Source organism: Myxocyprinus asiaticus, chromosome 31 (genome assembly GCF_019703515.2).
Source record: "Myxocyprinus asiaticus isolate MX2 ecotype Aquarium Trade chromosome 31, UBuf_Myxa_2, whole genome shotgun sequence".
Lineage (NCBI taxonomy): Eukaryota > Metazoa > Chordata > Actinopteri > Cypriniformes > Catostomidae > Myxocyprinus > Myxocyprinus asiaticus.
The window spans coordinates 997,319-1,013,227 of record NC_059374.1 but is presented as its reverse complement, the minus strand read 5'-3'; the positions used below and the strand labels follow the sequence as shown (position 1 = coordinate 1,013,227).

General features: G+C 37.7%; 1 protein-coding gene across 3 annotated transcripts in view; it reads right to left on the bottom strand.

Moving 5' to 3' along the window:
* LOC127421944 (uncharacterized) overlaps window positions 1-8,321 on the bottom strand; it is a 63,345-nt gene extending 55,024 nt beyond the window's left edge. For 2 of the 3 annotated variants that reach the window (XM_051665183.1, XM_051665185.1), the window contains exons 1-3: window positions 8,118-8,321; window positions 2,666-2,697; window positions 604-636 (exon numbers count right to left, since the gene is read on the bottom strand). In XM_051665183.1, the coding sequence (XP_051521143.1) occupies window positions 604-636; window positions 2,666-2,697; window positions 8,118-8,176 (124 nt within the window). In that variant the 5' untranslated portion in view covers window positions 8,177-8,321. Of the gene's footprint in view, window positions 1-603; window positions 637-2,665; window positions 2,698-8,113 lie in introns of all 3 variants that reach the window. The other variant, XM_051665184.1, reaches the window with a different exon arrangement.
* Between the last annotated feature and the right edge of the window lie 7,588 nt (window positions 8,322-15,909).

The window sequence follows — 15,909 nt, the reverse complement described above, 5'->3', positions numbered from 1 at the left end:
CATTAATATGGGATCATACATCACTTTCTGTGAGGAACAATCTTAACTACCATTAAAGAAATGTAAGTCATTATAAAATCTTCTCTTCTGCCCCAGTTCTCAAATCTCACTCACACTTCTGTGCGTTTAAACATGGCGCATTGACTACTACACACGACTACCCATGAAGTTTACTTGCAGTTTCTTCTACTCACTTCTTCAATTGAGTGAGCTGAACTTCCAGCAAAGCAAGACATTCGCACGTGTATCATGAACGCACCGGATTTAAACATCGGAAGCGTGAAGAAGATTTGAAAACAGCCTGGACATTCTGTTAAACATCTCCTTTTCTGTTCCAAAGAGGAAAACAACGATGACAGAATTTGTATTTCTGTATAAAATAGAATTTTACAGGATTTTGAGAGACAAACTGCATTAAAACATCAAGCCATTTTGAAGGATAAAGCATCTTTAATTATGAGGAAATGTTTCTACTGTAGTCAAAATATGAAATGAACTTTCATTTTCACATCTGAAGGGTCTTTTTTTTTTTTTTTCTCTACTTTTTAAGAGTGGTTGGACATTTAATATTTTATGTGCCAAACATGAGATGTGAGGAGATACCTGAGCTGCTGTGAGAACTTTCAGTCGGTTGGTCTGTTTAAACACAGAAACACAGAGATTAGTGCACTCTTTGGGTGAATCCAGGTCACATTTCACTCTAAAATCAAAAGAAAAGCAGTAATTACCAGGGCCAAGCATTAACAGCACAGTAAGCAGCTAAGCATAGCATAGCAGAATAATTAAACCAAGCACTTTGAAGTTATTTGAAGAAATAACCATTTTTATAGCTTCTGACCACTAGCTTGTGCTTGGCCCCTAATTACAGGGTTAATCACACCAACTGCATGTAAGAAAGTATGACTGGACATCACTGATTACGAATGTAAGAAAAGTGGTTTAAAAAACAAATATAATTGCTTATATTGAAATACAATTACTTATAACTTTTGACCAATAGGTGGCGCTGTCACCATATTTACATGGTGAGGTCAAGGTGTGGTCATTATGACACACACAACGTTTCATATAAATACGGCAAAGTGTTGCAGAGACACAGCCTCAGGTGCTTTTTGGCAACTTTCCATCAAATCCGTTGGTACACTATGGTGCAAATCGGTTTGTCTATCGAGAAGCTTTTCATAATTTTTTGTCATGAGTTTCCCTAGATGATACACAACAAATTTTGTGCAAATCGGACTTACATCCTAGGAGTTCGAAAAAGTAGGTTTTCAATTAAATTCATAAAGGCGGAAAGGAAGTATGGCTGACCATGTCAAATTTGCAGTCACCGTACTCAGCATGACCCACGGAATATTTCGAGATCAGTCACAAGTCAGGTCAAATTCATCAAATGTTACATGCAACTTTTGACCACAAGGTGGTGTTGGCACAAAACTTTACAGGTATCCTCAGGGCATAGTCTTGATGATGCATGCCATGTTTCATAACCATACGCCAATGCATTTGTAAAATACAGCATTTTATGACAAAATTCTAAATGGATGATGCCCCAAATGGCCGACTCGGAATGCCCCAAGGAATCTAACGAGAACAGCCTCATGATTTTAGGTCAAACTATTCAGAAGTTATAAGCAAAAATGTCAATTTTTCATATCTCCTGACCTCTAGGTGGCCCTGTGTCAAAACTGTGCAGGTACCCTCAAGTCATGATGGCTTCAACATATACCAAGTTTGGTGTCAATACGCCCAAGTGTGGCGAAGATACAGCCTCATGCCCATTTCGGTTCAGTTCTAAGTTCAGCACTATTTTAAATTGAGCGGAAAGTTTTCATTCATATTATACATTTTAAAAATTATCGGCAGATTAATCGGCTATTGGCCGGTTTTCCTATCTTAGTTACCAGTTTTGGCAAAACCCACTATTAATACAATTTCTTCTTTTTCGATTTTGTGATGAAATATCTTCTTGACCCTATTAGATATTTGTATGTATTTGGAGAAATTTACATAGATTTACAACATTAAAATATCAACAATCTCTAGTTTAAGTGTCTGATTAGTACTTGGTAGCATATGCATCCTCATTTCTTTAAACCAAATTGGTTTACTATCATATTTCTAATTATTATAAAAATAATTCATTTGTCTACACATCACTAGAGGGCTCCACTCCTCTTATGTTAAATAGAGTTTGATCAATTGTCTTTAATATAAACAGAGACTTAACATCAGACAGGAAGTTCCCCTGACACTTGATTCACTTTCAGAATAAAACATGCGCTGTACAAGCTTATGACACCCTCTACTGGAGAATGTGATAAACTCGTGCTTTACACTGCAGACAACTCAGCCAAAGTTGACTGTCCACACTTATTTTCAAATCATTATGAGTATAGTGGCTTTACATTATTAATGATGTAACAGTCAGCTTCATACAAAAGGAAAGTGGAAAGAGCTGACAGATTTACAGTGCATTCAAGGAATACATTATAACAGTTTTCCATGGGAATTGAACCCATTATCTTGGTGTTGCTAGCGCCATGCTCTACCAGTTGAGCTACAGGATTCCTCCAAAGATTTGAAACCATGTATCTGACTTCACTGTACACATGTCATCAAATGAATCAGAACTGAATCGTGTTTTTGAACATGACTGACTCACCCTTCACATCTGATGGGGTCAAATCTCCATTCCTGAAAATACACAAACAACGTGTCAGTGACAAACACACTTAATAAACCCTTTCAACACACATCTAATCTTTTAACTTTGATTTTAGGAAAATACAGAAATACAGGCATTTTAAAGCAGCTACTGAAAGCTGATATTTCTTTGGGGAAATTCATCTGTGCTTATACGACTTGTTTTGGGCTTTTCATTATATTCGGTTTTATTTGACACTGGTGATTTGTTTTTAGTGATGACATTTTCATTCGTCTCAGATGGGTCAGGATGGGTCGAGGGGGTTGAAAGATGAGGGTTATTCAACCCTCTACGGACACATTGGAGAATTAATCATCATTGGCTAGTAAATTTATTTATTTTTTTATTCACCAGAATTGACAACATGCAAGCGAAATGCAACTGAAAACTAAAGAACAGATATTAAGAAAACCAAGAAGGGGGCATCATCATATACAGTATAATACATACTGTATATTCGAGGTCGACCGATGGTGGGTTTTACTGATACCGATAACTAAGGTGGGAACACAGGCCGACGGCCGATTAATCTGCCGATAGTTTTTAAAATGTATAATATGAATGAAAACTTTCCACTCAATTACAATAGTGCTGAACTTTAGTATCAGTGACAATACTTTATACATTTCTCCCACACTGGCACCATCTTCAAAGCCTTTGCCATCTGAAATTAATGAAAATATTACAGGTCAAATGTGTTTATTCAGCAGTAACGTAAAGCACTGCTTTACAAAGCTAAATAGTGACTGTATGCTTCATCACTACTGACAAGATCATTTTATTTGTCACATTAAATATATGAACGATGTATTAAAAATAAACTCGCATCTTTTTAAAGGTAAATTTAGAATGGCATTGTACATATTATATTTGTCCTCACATGAACACACTGTATTATATAACAATGTGCCCTCGTATGGATATCAAATTTATATTTCAGACATATATATATATATATTACCATGCTTACATTTTTCTTTTATTTTTTTTTGTACATAACAAAAACTCAGGCAGCATATTCAGAAAGCGTTGGCATTAATGATTGATTTACTACTGATAATTAACTTATAAATTCACATAGAAACAAAACCTCTTCAGGGCACTCATGTTTATAACCTTACTGGAACACATTGGATGCCCCTCAACCCTGGAAAAACACAACGGATCTGCACTAATTCATAACTGACTTTCTCAAACCAGTGTATTAGGAGTAAAGGTAAGCAGTTTCCATCCCTGACTTTGTAACATTGTTCCAACCATTCAAACAGCTAATGTTCGCTTTAATGTCTCCTCCACCTTGTCTGCAATACAATTCTCCAGTGAAGCGATTAGTTTTAAACAAATTATCAATCCACCTTTGGTTGACTTAAATGACTGATTTATTGCACCATGACAACAACAACAATAATAACAATATTAATAATAATAAATAAATTTTTTACAAAATCTTCAAGGTTGAAACCTAATGAAAATAGAACAATAATTATAAATAATAATTGAAGTGCTTCTATATCAAAACTACTATACAAAAACTTTTTCCAAACCCGTGCATAGATTTGTTAAAGACTTGTACTTGTTAAAATATTTCACAGTGTATGATTGTGCCTTTTAAATATTTATGCATTTACACATTTATTACACTTACTATATTACTACATTTTGTAACATATTTGTTTATATGTTCTTGTGCGATTTACATTAAGTTTACATTGATACGTATAACAAGCGCTAAATTGGTACTCTCTCTTTAGAGAACAGCTGCTCAGTGAGCAAATGTTTACAGTTGAATGAGCGTAGAATAAATATTTAGCATTGTTACTGATTTATTTATTTACTTTTAAAAAATGAATAAAAAAGCTCTGTGTTATAGTGGGTGTGTATGTTTTGCATGGAGGATGTTTTAGAGTCTCACCCTGTAATTTTTTTGCATTGTGGCTGATTAATTGATTGTATTTGACAGATAAACAAAAAAAAAAAAAAAAAAAAAAAGAGCACTGTTTTTGGTCTTTCACATTCATTTTCAATGGTCGGACAATTTTGACCGCGAATACCAAAGGTTTTATTTTATGACCACTTACACTTATTGAATCAAATTTTAAAGTATTAAAACTTGATTTTTTTTGTATGTTCAGATGGCAAATGGAGGAAAAGTCACCAAGTCTTGTACTGCTCAGATAAAGGAAACCATTTTTATTAAATGAGGAACATTTATTTCAGTCAAATATGACCGAATACCATAGGAGGGTTAATTGCCAGGTACTTATTTAATTACGGCTCAATATCTGGCGAGTAAAATCTGAGTATTTTCTTGCCAGTGGCTAATAAAATACATATTTTAGTCGTATAGCATGAAATTTGGTCGCATATGTGAGTGATTTGCTCGCTATGTAGAGGGCTGTACTTGTTGAAACTGAGAAAGTAGTGCAACTCCCTTTGTTATGACTATAACCCCTTTAAAAAAAAATTATAATAACTTTCCATTTTAACAGTTCCTACACACAGAGGAAATTAAGCACTCTGAAAAAAGATGTTCAATTCACAATTTACAGTACAGTTAAAAACAGTGCTGTACAGTTGAGATGTGATTTTCATCTGCATGGAAGATCACTACAAACATTACTGCACTCAAATCTATTAATGACTGTTGGCTTATTGCCCTTACATCAATACTCCGTGAACTCATGGAGTACGTCTGCGCTGTACGTTTGTGTGCAGCCAGTGAAGTTTACAGCCCATACTGTTGAATAATTACTACACAACTTCTTCGGCACACACTTTTGTGGAGACCGAAGGTCAAGTTCAACCTCCAGATCATTAACACATATCTCAAATCTATTGTGTTTCACTACTATTGCCATTGTAATAGAATCAGAATGAGCTTTAATGCCAAGTATGCTTACACATACAAGGAATTTGTCTTGATGAAAAGAGCTTCCAGTGCACCACAATACAAAAACAGCAGCAAGACATAGATAATAATAAAAACTAATTATACACATACGTACATACACACACATATACACATACGTAGTGCAAATCTAATACAAATCTGTTATCTGTTATGTACAGTGCAAATGTTTTTTTTTTTTTTTTTTTTTCAGAGGAATGAAATGGCAGAAGAGGTTGGATGTGTTGGATAAATATATATAAAAAAAGACTAAACTGTGTATTGCACATAGTTATTATACATCATGATGGCGCCGTGGATGGCCGCCTCGGTGTGGAGCGCTTCTATTGTTTTGTTGTTTTTGTTTGTTTGTCCTGTGTTTAGTAAATCTTTTCTCAGTCAGTTTTAACACAGACGAACTGTTGAATATTCGACAGCATATACCAGTCAGTTTTTCCCGGATTTTGAATATTCGGACATTTTGCTGGACATTTTAGTTGGAGGTGCGGCTTTGTTGTTCAGGAGACGCAGGCGAGGAAGACGAGCCGGTGCGCTGGTCAAACTCCATCGGCGGGGCTTTCAAACGACGCTGCTGAGCATTCATCTTGCGAATCTCCGCTCTCTTCCTAACAAAACGGACGAACTACATCACCTCACCCGCACAAACAAGGACTTTTCAACCTCTGCTTTCTTGTGCTTCACAGAAACCTGGCTGAGTGAAGCCATTCTGGACAGCGCGTTACATCTGCCGGGCTTCCGGCTGTTCAGAGCGGATCGCATCGCGGAGTTAACGGGGAAAACGAGAGGTGGTGGAACATGCTTTTACATCAATGAAAGTTGGTGTACAGATGTAACAGTGTTAAAGAGGATGTGCTGTCCTCATTTGGAAGCGCTCTTTATTGACTGTAAGCCTTTCTACTCGCCGCAGGAGTTTTCCTCCGCTGTCGTTGTCGTTTGTCGTTGTTGAACTTTAAATAAGTCCTAGTAGGAATGCACATATCCTCACAGAAACTGATATATGATGTCACAATATCTGTGAGCTCGTCCAGGTCTGTGGCTGCAGCCTCTAAAACACTCCAATCCATGCAGTCAAAGTAGTATTGTAGTTCCCACTCTACTTCATTGGTCCATCTCTTTACAGTCCTTACTACTGGCTTGGTTGATTTTAATTTCTGCCTGTAGGTTGGAAGAAGATGAACCAAACAGTGATCATAGAGTCCCAAAACTGCTCTAGGAACAGAGCGATATGCATCCTTTATTGTTGTGTAGCAATGATCCAGTATGTTCCTGTCTCTGGTGGGGCATGCAATGTGCTGTTTATATTTGGGCAGTTCACGTGTGAGATTTGCTTTGTTAAAATCCCCAAGAATAATAATAACTGAGTCCGGGTATTGTTGTTCCATGTCTGTGATTTGATCAGCCAGCTGTTGCAGTGCTGTGTTCACACACACGTTTGGTGTGATATAAACACTCACCAGAATAAACGAGGTAAACTCCCGTGGCGAGTAGAAAGGCTTACAGTTAATAAAGAGTGCTTCCAAATTAGGACAGCACATCCTCTTTAACATTGTTACATCTGTACACCAACTTTCACTGATGTAAAAGCATGTTCCACCACCTCTCGTTTTCCCCGTTAACTCCGCGATGCGATCCGCTCTGAACAGCCGGAAGCCCGGCAGATGTAACGCGCTGTCCAGAATGGCTTCACTCAGCCAGGTTTCTGTGAAGCACAAGAAAGCAGAGGTTGAAAAGTCCTTGTTTGTGCGGGTGAGGAGATGTAGTTCGTCAGTTCTGTTAGGAAGAGAGCGGAGATTCACTAAGTGAATACTCGGCAGCGCTGTTCGAAAGCCCCGCCGATGGAGCCTGACAGCACGCCTGCTCGCAGACAAGTAAAACATTTTGACAACACAAAAAGTGTCTTTACATGTCAGAATATTGTTTATTTCCATATCATTGAACATAATCCTATTATTTACCTAATTCCTCATACATGTGTCAGATATGGCTAATTGCTTTAGGGAGAAATCCTCCTGTGAGAGATAGATCAGTATTGCATCATTCATATTCATGAGCCAAGTCTTCCCGCACTGGCATACACTTACCAACAGATTCCTTTCAGCCAATCAGGTAGGCGAACGTCACGTTACATAATTAATATTCATATGGAGGCCTCACCATAGTAGGACTCATAAATCCGCGTCTAAAGGGGTTCTTCTTAAATAAGCACGATTTGAACTTATCGAACTACTTATAGAAACTTATTAGTTGAATATTTGAACAAAGTAATTAATTTAATAGAAAAAAAACCCCGCATTTATGGTCATGCAGGAGTTCGCCTGAACTAATCTAAATGATCTCATGCACTTGAAAGTATCCGTGTTCATTTGAAAGTCTTTGTCTGAGGAATGAAGGTTGATTATTTATCTCAGTTATTACTGCAGTAGTGATGGTGAGCACACGAGCTCTGCAGATAGAATAAACCTCCAAACAGACACACATTCATCTGGAACAGACCGTACTCACTGAGCATCGTCCAGTTGTGGTGTCGTTTCTCCATAATGTGCCATGTGTGCGACCATCATTCGCGCGCCGACAGTGTCGATTCACGCGCCAAATGTTCCCGTGATTGCTGGTATGACACAGTATAAGCACCTTTCATGCATTCATGAAACAAACACACACTGATGTTTCGGCGGCTGGATGCAGGAAGTGACGGGACTGAAGCTTGTGTTTACACCAGTTTTATATACGCATCTGATGACGTCATCGTCGGGCAAACGCATCTAACCCCAATAACTGAACAATTCAAATATTCTCTGATACATCTCTATTCATATTGTTAATGGCTTCCACTCCAGCATTGAGGTTGTTTTTTTTTTATCGTATTCATAAAATACTGCAATGCAATCACTTACGATAATAGATGTGTGTTACTATTATGTGATTAAAAACTCAATGATTAACACCCTTTTTCAAATGTCACTGCACTTGTATTTCATACATGAAATCATTCAAATGTTATACAACAGGGTTGGGTTGCACCAACTCACTTAAAGCTGAAGTATGTATTTTTTTCAGTATTAAATACTTTGTTGTATCCCAGTTGAATATGCAGAGACAATTATAAGACATTCATAGCTTCATTTTCTTGAAAACTGTAAACACTGTGTCTCTGTGTCTCTAAGAAAATTCCTCTGTTTGTTTTGAGAGACAATAACATTCACTCGACCAATGGGGTGAGTTGGGGGTGGGACTATCTGTTTATTTGACTGACAGCAGAAGAGGGGCATATTCAGACAGTTTTTTCTGAAAACAATGTTAAATTTTGCTATTCTGTTTGATGGTGCAGAAATTACATCAGCTTTAATTTAAACCAATCACAATTACAATAAGGTTTCTTGTTTTTGTGCTACCCTAGATAAAGTTTAATTGAAATTGCAAGAATGATTTGTGATAGTCTTGAAACCATCAGTAAGAATGTGTTGAAAATATGAATCACGGGGCTCAATGATAAGAATGGCCCGCTGGTGTTAGAATGTTTCGGGACATTTTTGCTTAAGGTTACATTTGTTGATCTTGTAAATGTGTTTTCATGCCTTGCAACTTAAACATTTGGATTTCTGTAATGTTGAAAAATCTGCTAATTTTAAATTATGCCCAATGTAACATTATCTAGCTGGCTAACATAGTTAAAGGGATAGTTCATCCAAAAATGAAAATTCTCTCATCATTTACTCACCCTCATGTCATCCCAGATGTGTATGACTTTCTTTCTTCTGCAGAACACAAATGCAGATTTTTAGAAGAATATTTCAGCTCTGTAGGTCCATACAATACAAGTGAACTCTGAAGCTCAATAAAGCACATAAAGGCAGCATAAAAGTAATCAATATGACTACAGTGGTTTAATCCTTGTGTTCAGAAGTGATATGATAGATGTGGGGGAGAAACAGATCAATATTTAAGTCATTTTTTACTATAACTCTCCACTTTTAAACTGCTTCCCTAAGCACTCATTCCTCCTATGAATTCTTCTTTTTTTGTTTTTGGTGATTTATATTCTTCATGCATATCGCCCCCTACTGGGCATGGAGAAAAATTATAGGAAAAAATAAAATACAAATATAGAAATAAAATAAAATAAGAATAAAAAGTAAGGTATAAAAAATATATATAAAAAGGAAGGAAAAAGAAATAAAATGATGCAGTGCAATCAGTAAGTGCAGCACAGTGTTCATTGAATTAATGCACAGCTAAACAGAAGTGTTTTCAGTCTGGATTTAAATGTGGCTACTGTTGGGCACATCTAGCATCTTTTGGCGCCAGCTGTGGGTGGCATAATAGCTAAATGCTGTCTCACCTTGTTTTGAGTGAACCCTCTGTATGTCTAACTGACTTGATCCTAATGATCTGAATGTATTTAGGTCCTAGGCTATTGAGTGATTTATAATAGAGTAATAATACTTTAAAAATCAATTCTAAATGTAACTGGAAGCCAGTGTGAAGATCTGAGAACTGGAGTAATATGCTCAGTTTTGGTTTGGGTGAGAGTCCTGGCAGCAGCATTCTGAATGAGCTGCAAGTGTCTTATGGTCTTTTTGGGAAGGTCGGTGAGAAGTTCATTGCAGTAGTCTACCCTACTGGTGATGAATTCATGAACAAGTTTCTCTAAGTCTTTAGCGGACACAAAACATCTAATTCTGGCCATATTTTTGAGATGATAGTAGGCTGATTTAGTTATTGCTTTGATGTGATTACTGAAACTAAGATCTGACTCAAAAATGACACCAAGATTCCTGACTTGATTTTTTTGTCTTTAGGCCCTTGGAGTCAAGGTATGTATTCACCTTTAGAATTTCGCTATTGTTTCCAAATACAATGACCTCTGTCTTGTCTTAAACTAAAGGACGTCTCTGCACATTCAACTGTTAGTTTCATCAATGCATACTGTATGGAGTCAGTGGTGTAGTAGTCATTAAGCAATAGGGCAAGGTAGATCTAGGTGGAAAACAGAGCAGGCCCATCATATAAGGCTGCTGCCAATGGGACCTGACATGTCATGGTCAATAAACAAATCATAATAACGTTTTTATTTTGTAATTCCCCATGGCTCAAATTACTTCATTGCTCTCATGCTTATTGCGATCAACTTGCATGGACCTCAACATTTTACACAAATCACAATGACAACATATAAAGTATAAGATAAGCTCTAAATAATCACCAAATGACAAATAACTGAAAGTTACAACAAATACAATAACAGCAGCATAAAAAATAAAATCAGCAAACAGTAAAGCTATAAACAGGACATCATTTATTCATACTGCAATGCATTACTTGAGTGCTACTTCTTAACACAGTATTATTAGACACTTGAAGACTTCCAACCCTAGAAGACACCAGGACCACAGTTTAGCAGCAGAGGAAGGCAGGAGAAGCAGCAGGAAGAGGCAACAATTGGAACAGTACATCTGTAAAAAAGAGTTAGGCCTCAGCCCAGTGATAGAGGAGAAGACAAAAGAGTCAATGACTTGTCTAATGTTCATCTTTTAATATAATTGGTTTAATATTGTGTGTGTTTTATTTACTGCTATACAGATTTCTAAAATGTTTCAGAAAAGTTCAAGTTAGAACAGATATACATTTATTTAATGTATCGTGGATGACACAGTATCAGGATATTGTTGTAGTATTCTTTTCATTTGTGTTCTAGGGTGCATTATCCTGCTGAAAGAGGCCACTGCTGTCAGGGAATACCATTGCCATGATGGGGTGTACCTGGTCTGCAACGATGTTTAGGTAGGTGACACGTGTCAAATTGACAGCCACATGAATGGCGGACCAAGGGTTTCCCAGCAGAACATTGCCCAGAGCATCACACTCCCTCTACCAGCTTGTCATCTTCCCACAGTGCATCCTGGTGCCATCACTTCCCCAGGTAAACGGCGCACATGTACAAGCCTGTCCATGTGATGTAAAAGAAAACGGGACTCATCAGACCAGACGACCTTCTTCCACTGCTCCAAGGTCCAGTTCCGATGCTTACATGCCCATTGTAGGCACTTTCGATGGCGGACAGGGGTCATCATGGGCACTCTGACCGGTCTGCAGCTACACAGTCCTATACGCAGCAGGGTGTGATGCAGTGTGTGTTGTGACACATTCCTCCCGTAAACATCATCAAAATTGTCTGTGACTTGTGCCACAGTACACCTTCTGTCAGTTCAGACCAGATGGGATAGCCTTCATTGCCCTCGTGCATCAATGAGCACTGGGGCGCCCAACACCCTGTCACTGGTTTGTAGTTTGTCCCTCCTCGGACCACTGTCAGTAGGTACTGACCACTGCTGACCGGGAGCACCCCACAAGCCTTGCTGTTTCAGAGATGCTCTGATTTGGTCATCTGGCCATAACAATTTAGCCCTTGTCAAAGTCGCTCAGGTCTTTACTCCTGCCCATTTCTCCTGCATTCAACACATTGACTACGAGAACTGATTGTTCACTTACCATCTAATCTACACAGACCTTGACATGTGGCCTTGTTAGGAGATAATCAGTATTATTCGCTTCATATGTGAGTGGTCATAATGTTTTGGCTGAGGGGTGTAAATGTGAGTGATGTTTGTCATGGAGAACTCGACTACTAGTGTTGTTGTAGTATGCAGTCACAGATGTTCTGGTTTACTGGCCCACCTCAAAAGAGTCCACCCTCAAGTCTCTATGATATTCTGCACAGGGTTGCACCATCTGTTCATAAAAGTCTTACTTAAATTGGGATGCAAAGTTTGTAACAACCTAGTAACTACTAGTTTCTTACTAACTCTGCTCTTAATTTGGTTCCACCATTTGTTCTTAATGCAAGACTTGGCTAGTAGGTTGTAAACATTCAATTACGTAATATGTAGTCGCACAATATGACGTTTACCTTTATTGATCCAATAAACAGCCTTCAAATTTGTAAACAGAAGTGTTGGAAAATTAATAATTTTGATTTGTGTTCAAACCTGGCATTCAAAAATTATACAGGGCGACACTTAATCAGATAATGCTCCCCTCGTAAATGTCATATATCATATATGTCTAAAGGATTTAAGTCTGTCACACAAAACATGAGTTAACTGGTGTAAACCAACCTTTTTTATTCCAACCCATAGGTGAAGTTAAGTTTCAACTAGATTTAATGGTGCAACTGCTCAAGTTGTGGGTAAGTTGTAACTTAGTGCCATTTATGCAACAACTAGGCTAAGTTGTCCCTCCTTCAATGTAAGTCTATGGGATGTTTTCAGGTGAAAATGGTGAGTGTGATCTGTTAGTAAAGTAACACCTCTCCTCAACTACACACATGATTTGAGGGATCATTCATGTCTGGAACATGAACCCTTACACAATAAATGTTTATACTGTTAGAGGTGTGATCAAATCACTATGAGCAATAGAAACAGCGATGTTTTGCTTGACGTGTAATTACAATCAGCTCCACAAAACAATTACATGTTTTTTATTTGTATTAGTCAGCAGTTATCTAATTACACTGCAACATGAAAAGTGTAATACAATTTAAAATATCACATAATTCATTCCTGTGTTCCTGGCAACTGAGTTGTTCGCTACAAACACAGTTTCATGTGAGAACAACAAGACAGGCATTTGGTTTGGGTTGGTTCTGACACTAATGGGTCCATTGAAAACCATAGAGAATACAGCGCCATGCATTTTTAATCAGGTGGGTTCTGAGGTCGCTTTCTCCATTGCAACTGTGGGATGAAAACTGAAGAAAGAAAATGACATTACTTCACGACAGAAAGACTGTGATTTTATTACATTGATCTGTGATTCTTATTTCCAATAAGTGATGTCAGATGGAGTGGCGCAGCTCACCTCTCCAAACGGCTGTCGGGGGCTCGTCCGGGATCATCACTCTCTTAAAGTGCTGCGAAATGGATAGAAAATAATCATCTTAGATACCATAGATGATACTCTGAGTCTGTAGTGGTCTCCAAGACACAGCACCAAATAATCCCTTCACTGGACTGCTTGAAGGCTAAAACATGAGTATGAGGACGTGGCTGCGTGTTGCGTCTGGATTCGTAGGTTTCTCCTGTGAGGCTGTGCAGAGCTGTGGTGAGTTCCAGTGCTCTGAAGACCAGACATGCTGCCCTCAGGAGAACATCACGGCTCAACACTGCTGTAAAGTCACTGAGCACACGTTCCTGGCTAACCTGGACTGGATCGTTCGGAAACTCTCTTGTCTCCTGATTCTGCTGCTGCTCTTTGTTGTGGGTTACTTCATCCAGTGCATCATGTGTCCCCGTCCTCGCTGCCGGACTCCCGAGGAGCCCTCGTTACTGCACAGACATGCGTCGCAAGACTCCCTCATGGGAGATTTCAGCTCACCAGTGCTGCTGCCCACTTATGAGGAGGTGAAATATCTGCCCACATACGAGGAGATCATGATAGAGGTGAATGGAATTAATCTCAACATGAATACAGGAGCGACAGAGGACAGTAGAGTGCCATTAAACACATCAGGAAGAGCACGACACTCTCTTTAACAAACACACACTCTCACTCACTGTGTTTGTATTGATTCTGAGACCACTCATTCGTATAATAATGTGCAGTTTTTTTGTTTTTCCAGATGATTTTATATTAAGGTTTGTCTCTTTCTGTTGACTTTGTTTCAATAACCAGTTTTAGATAGTTCCACTGCATGTACACAAATGGTTTAATTATCAGGTGTTGGACAGTTGCTCAAACAGAGCTGATTCTAATTTTAGAATAATTACAGTGCTTGAAATTTCACATATTTCTTTTCATATGTCTTTTCATTTTGATCCAACTGCTTAAAGTCAACATGAAACTATCAACTCCATTTACTGTCTTAACACATGTTGTGGATCTTAAAGGAACAGTTCACCCAAAAATGAAAATTCAAAAATGTAAAGCTCTCACTTGAAGTGAGCCTCTGTGAACGAGCTTTACTTATAGCTCTCACACAACGGACGTCAACATTTTCACTGAAAAATTACTTGAATTTTGGGTTGTTTCTCACCAAAAACCTATCGTATGCCTTCAGAAGACTTGGAATATGATGCATGAGTCGCATGGACTACTTAAACTATATTTTTGGGTCCTTTTTAAGCTCTAAAGTGAGTCACTATCCACTGCCATTGTATTGAAAAGACAGCCCATGATATTCATTAATATTCCTCTTGGGTTCTGCATAAGAAAGAAAGTCATATGAGTTTGTAACAACAAAGTCGAGTAAATTATAAACAGAATTTTTATTTTAGGGTGAACTGTCCCTTTGAGACTGATCATCCAGTCAATGACAGTTAAAAGACGTGTGTAATTTACATATTACTAGTAGGGCTGGCAATCCATTTTTTCATGAAATTAATAATATGATATAGCAATTAATTAATAAAAATTAATTGCAAATAACCACATATATCAATATTTGCTGAGAAAGGCCCTGAAATAAAGAATTTAATATATAATAATTAAAATAACTATAAATATAATATGTGCTATAATAGATATAATTCAGATTATTTAAATTTATGACATTATTGTGGCATTAAAATATATTGTTTGTTTGATTTCCATATCTTTGAGCTCTTTTCCATATACTGTTCCATAAGCCTATTATTGGCCTACTCTGCAGTAATCATTTTTAAATTGAGTTTGTTAATCTCACGATTTAGATGTGTCCGAAATGACGCACTATACACTAAGTACTTACAGAATAACGATTATTTTCACATGCAAAGTTTGCAGCAAAGCTCATTTGCACGTGAAAATAATCAGTTGTGACGATAATCAAATTGTCTATTGTTTCCAAATGTTTGCTGCAGGTTTACCACTACCAGTAAAGAGCTGCAAACTTCTGGCAAACATTTGTGACGAATCACAAGCTCATTTGCATGTGAAAATAATGAGTGGCAAATTTGCGGCAATATCTCCGCCCCTTCTGCTATGAATGGCAAGCCGTGAAGATGAAGAGGTTGAAGTACATAATCCGGTTTTCGTAGTACATTTTCAGTGCACTAACTGCACTAAAGTAACGTGATAATGCAACAGACCTAATTATTAACCCCAAAGTATACTTCGGTTTTGACGCAAATGCTTAGTGTCTACGTAAAGTCGAATGCTAGCCTTTCAAAGTATACTTTATTTGACCGTGTGCGCATACATGCGGATGGTGCATGCGCATTATGATTGTAATGAGATACTGGACTATTCCTCTTCAAGAGTTTAGACCCATAAAGATGTCTTTATAGTTCTTCAGACTGGAGTTATTCAAATGCAG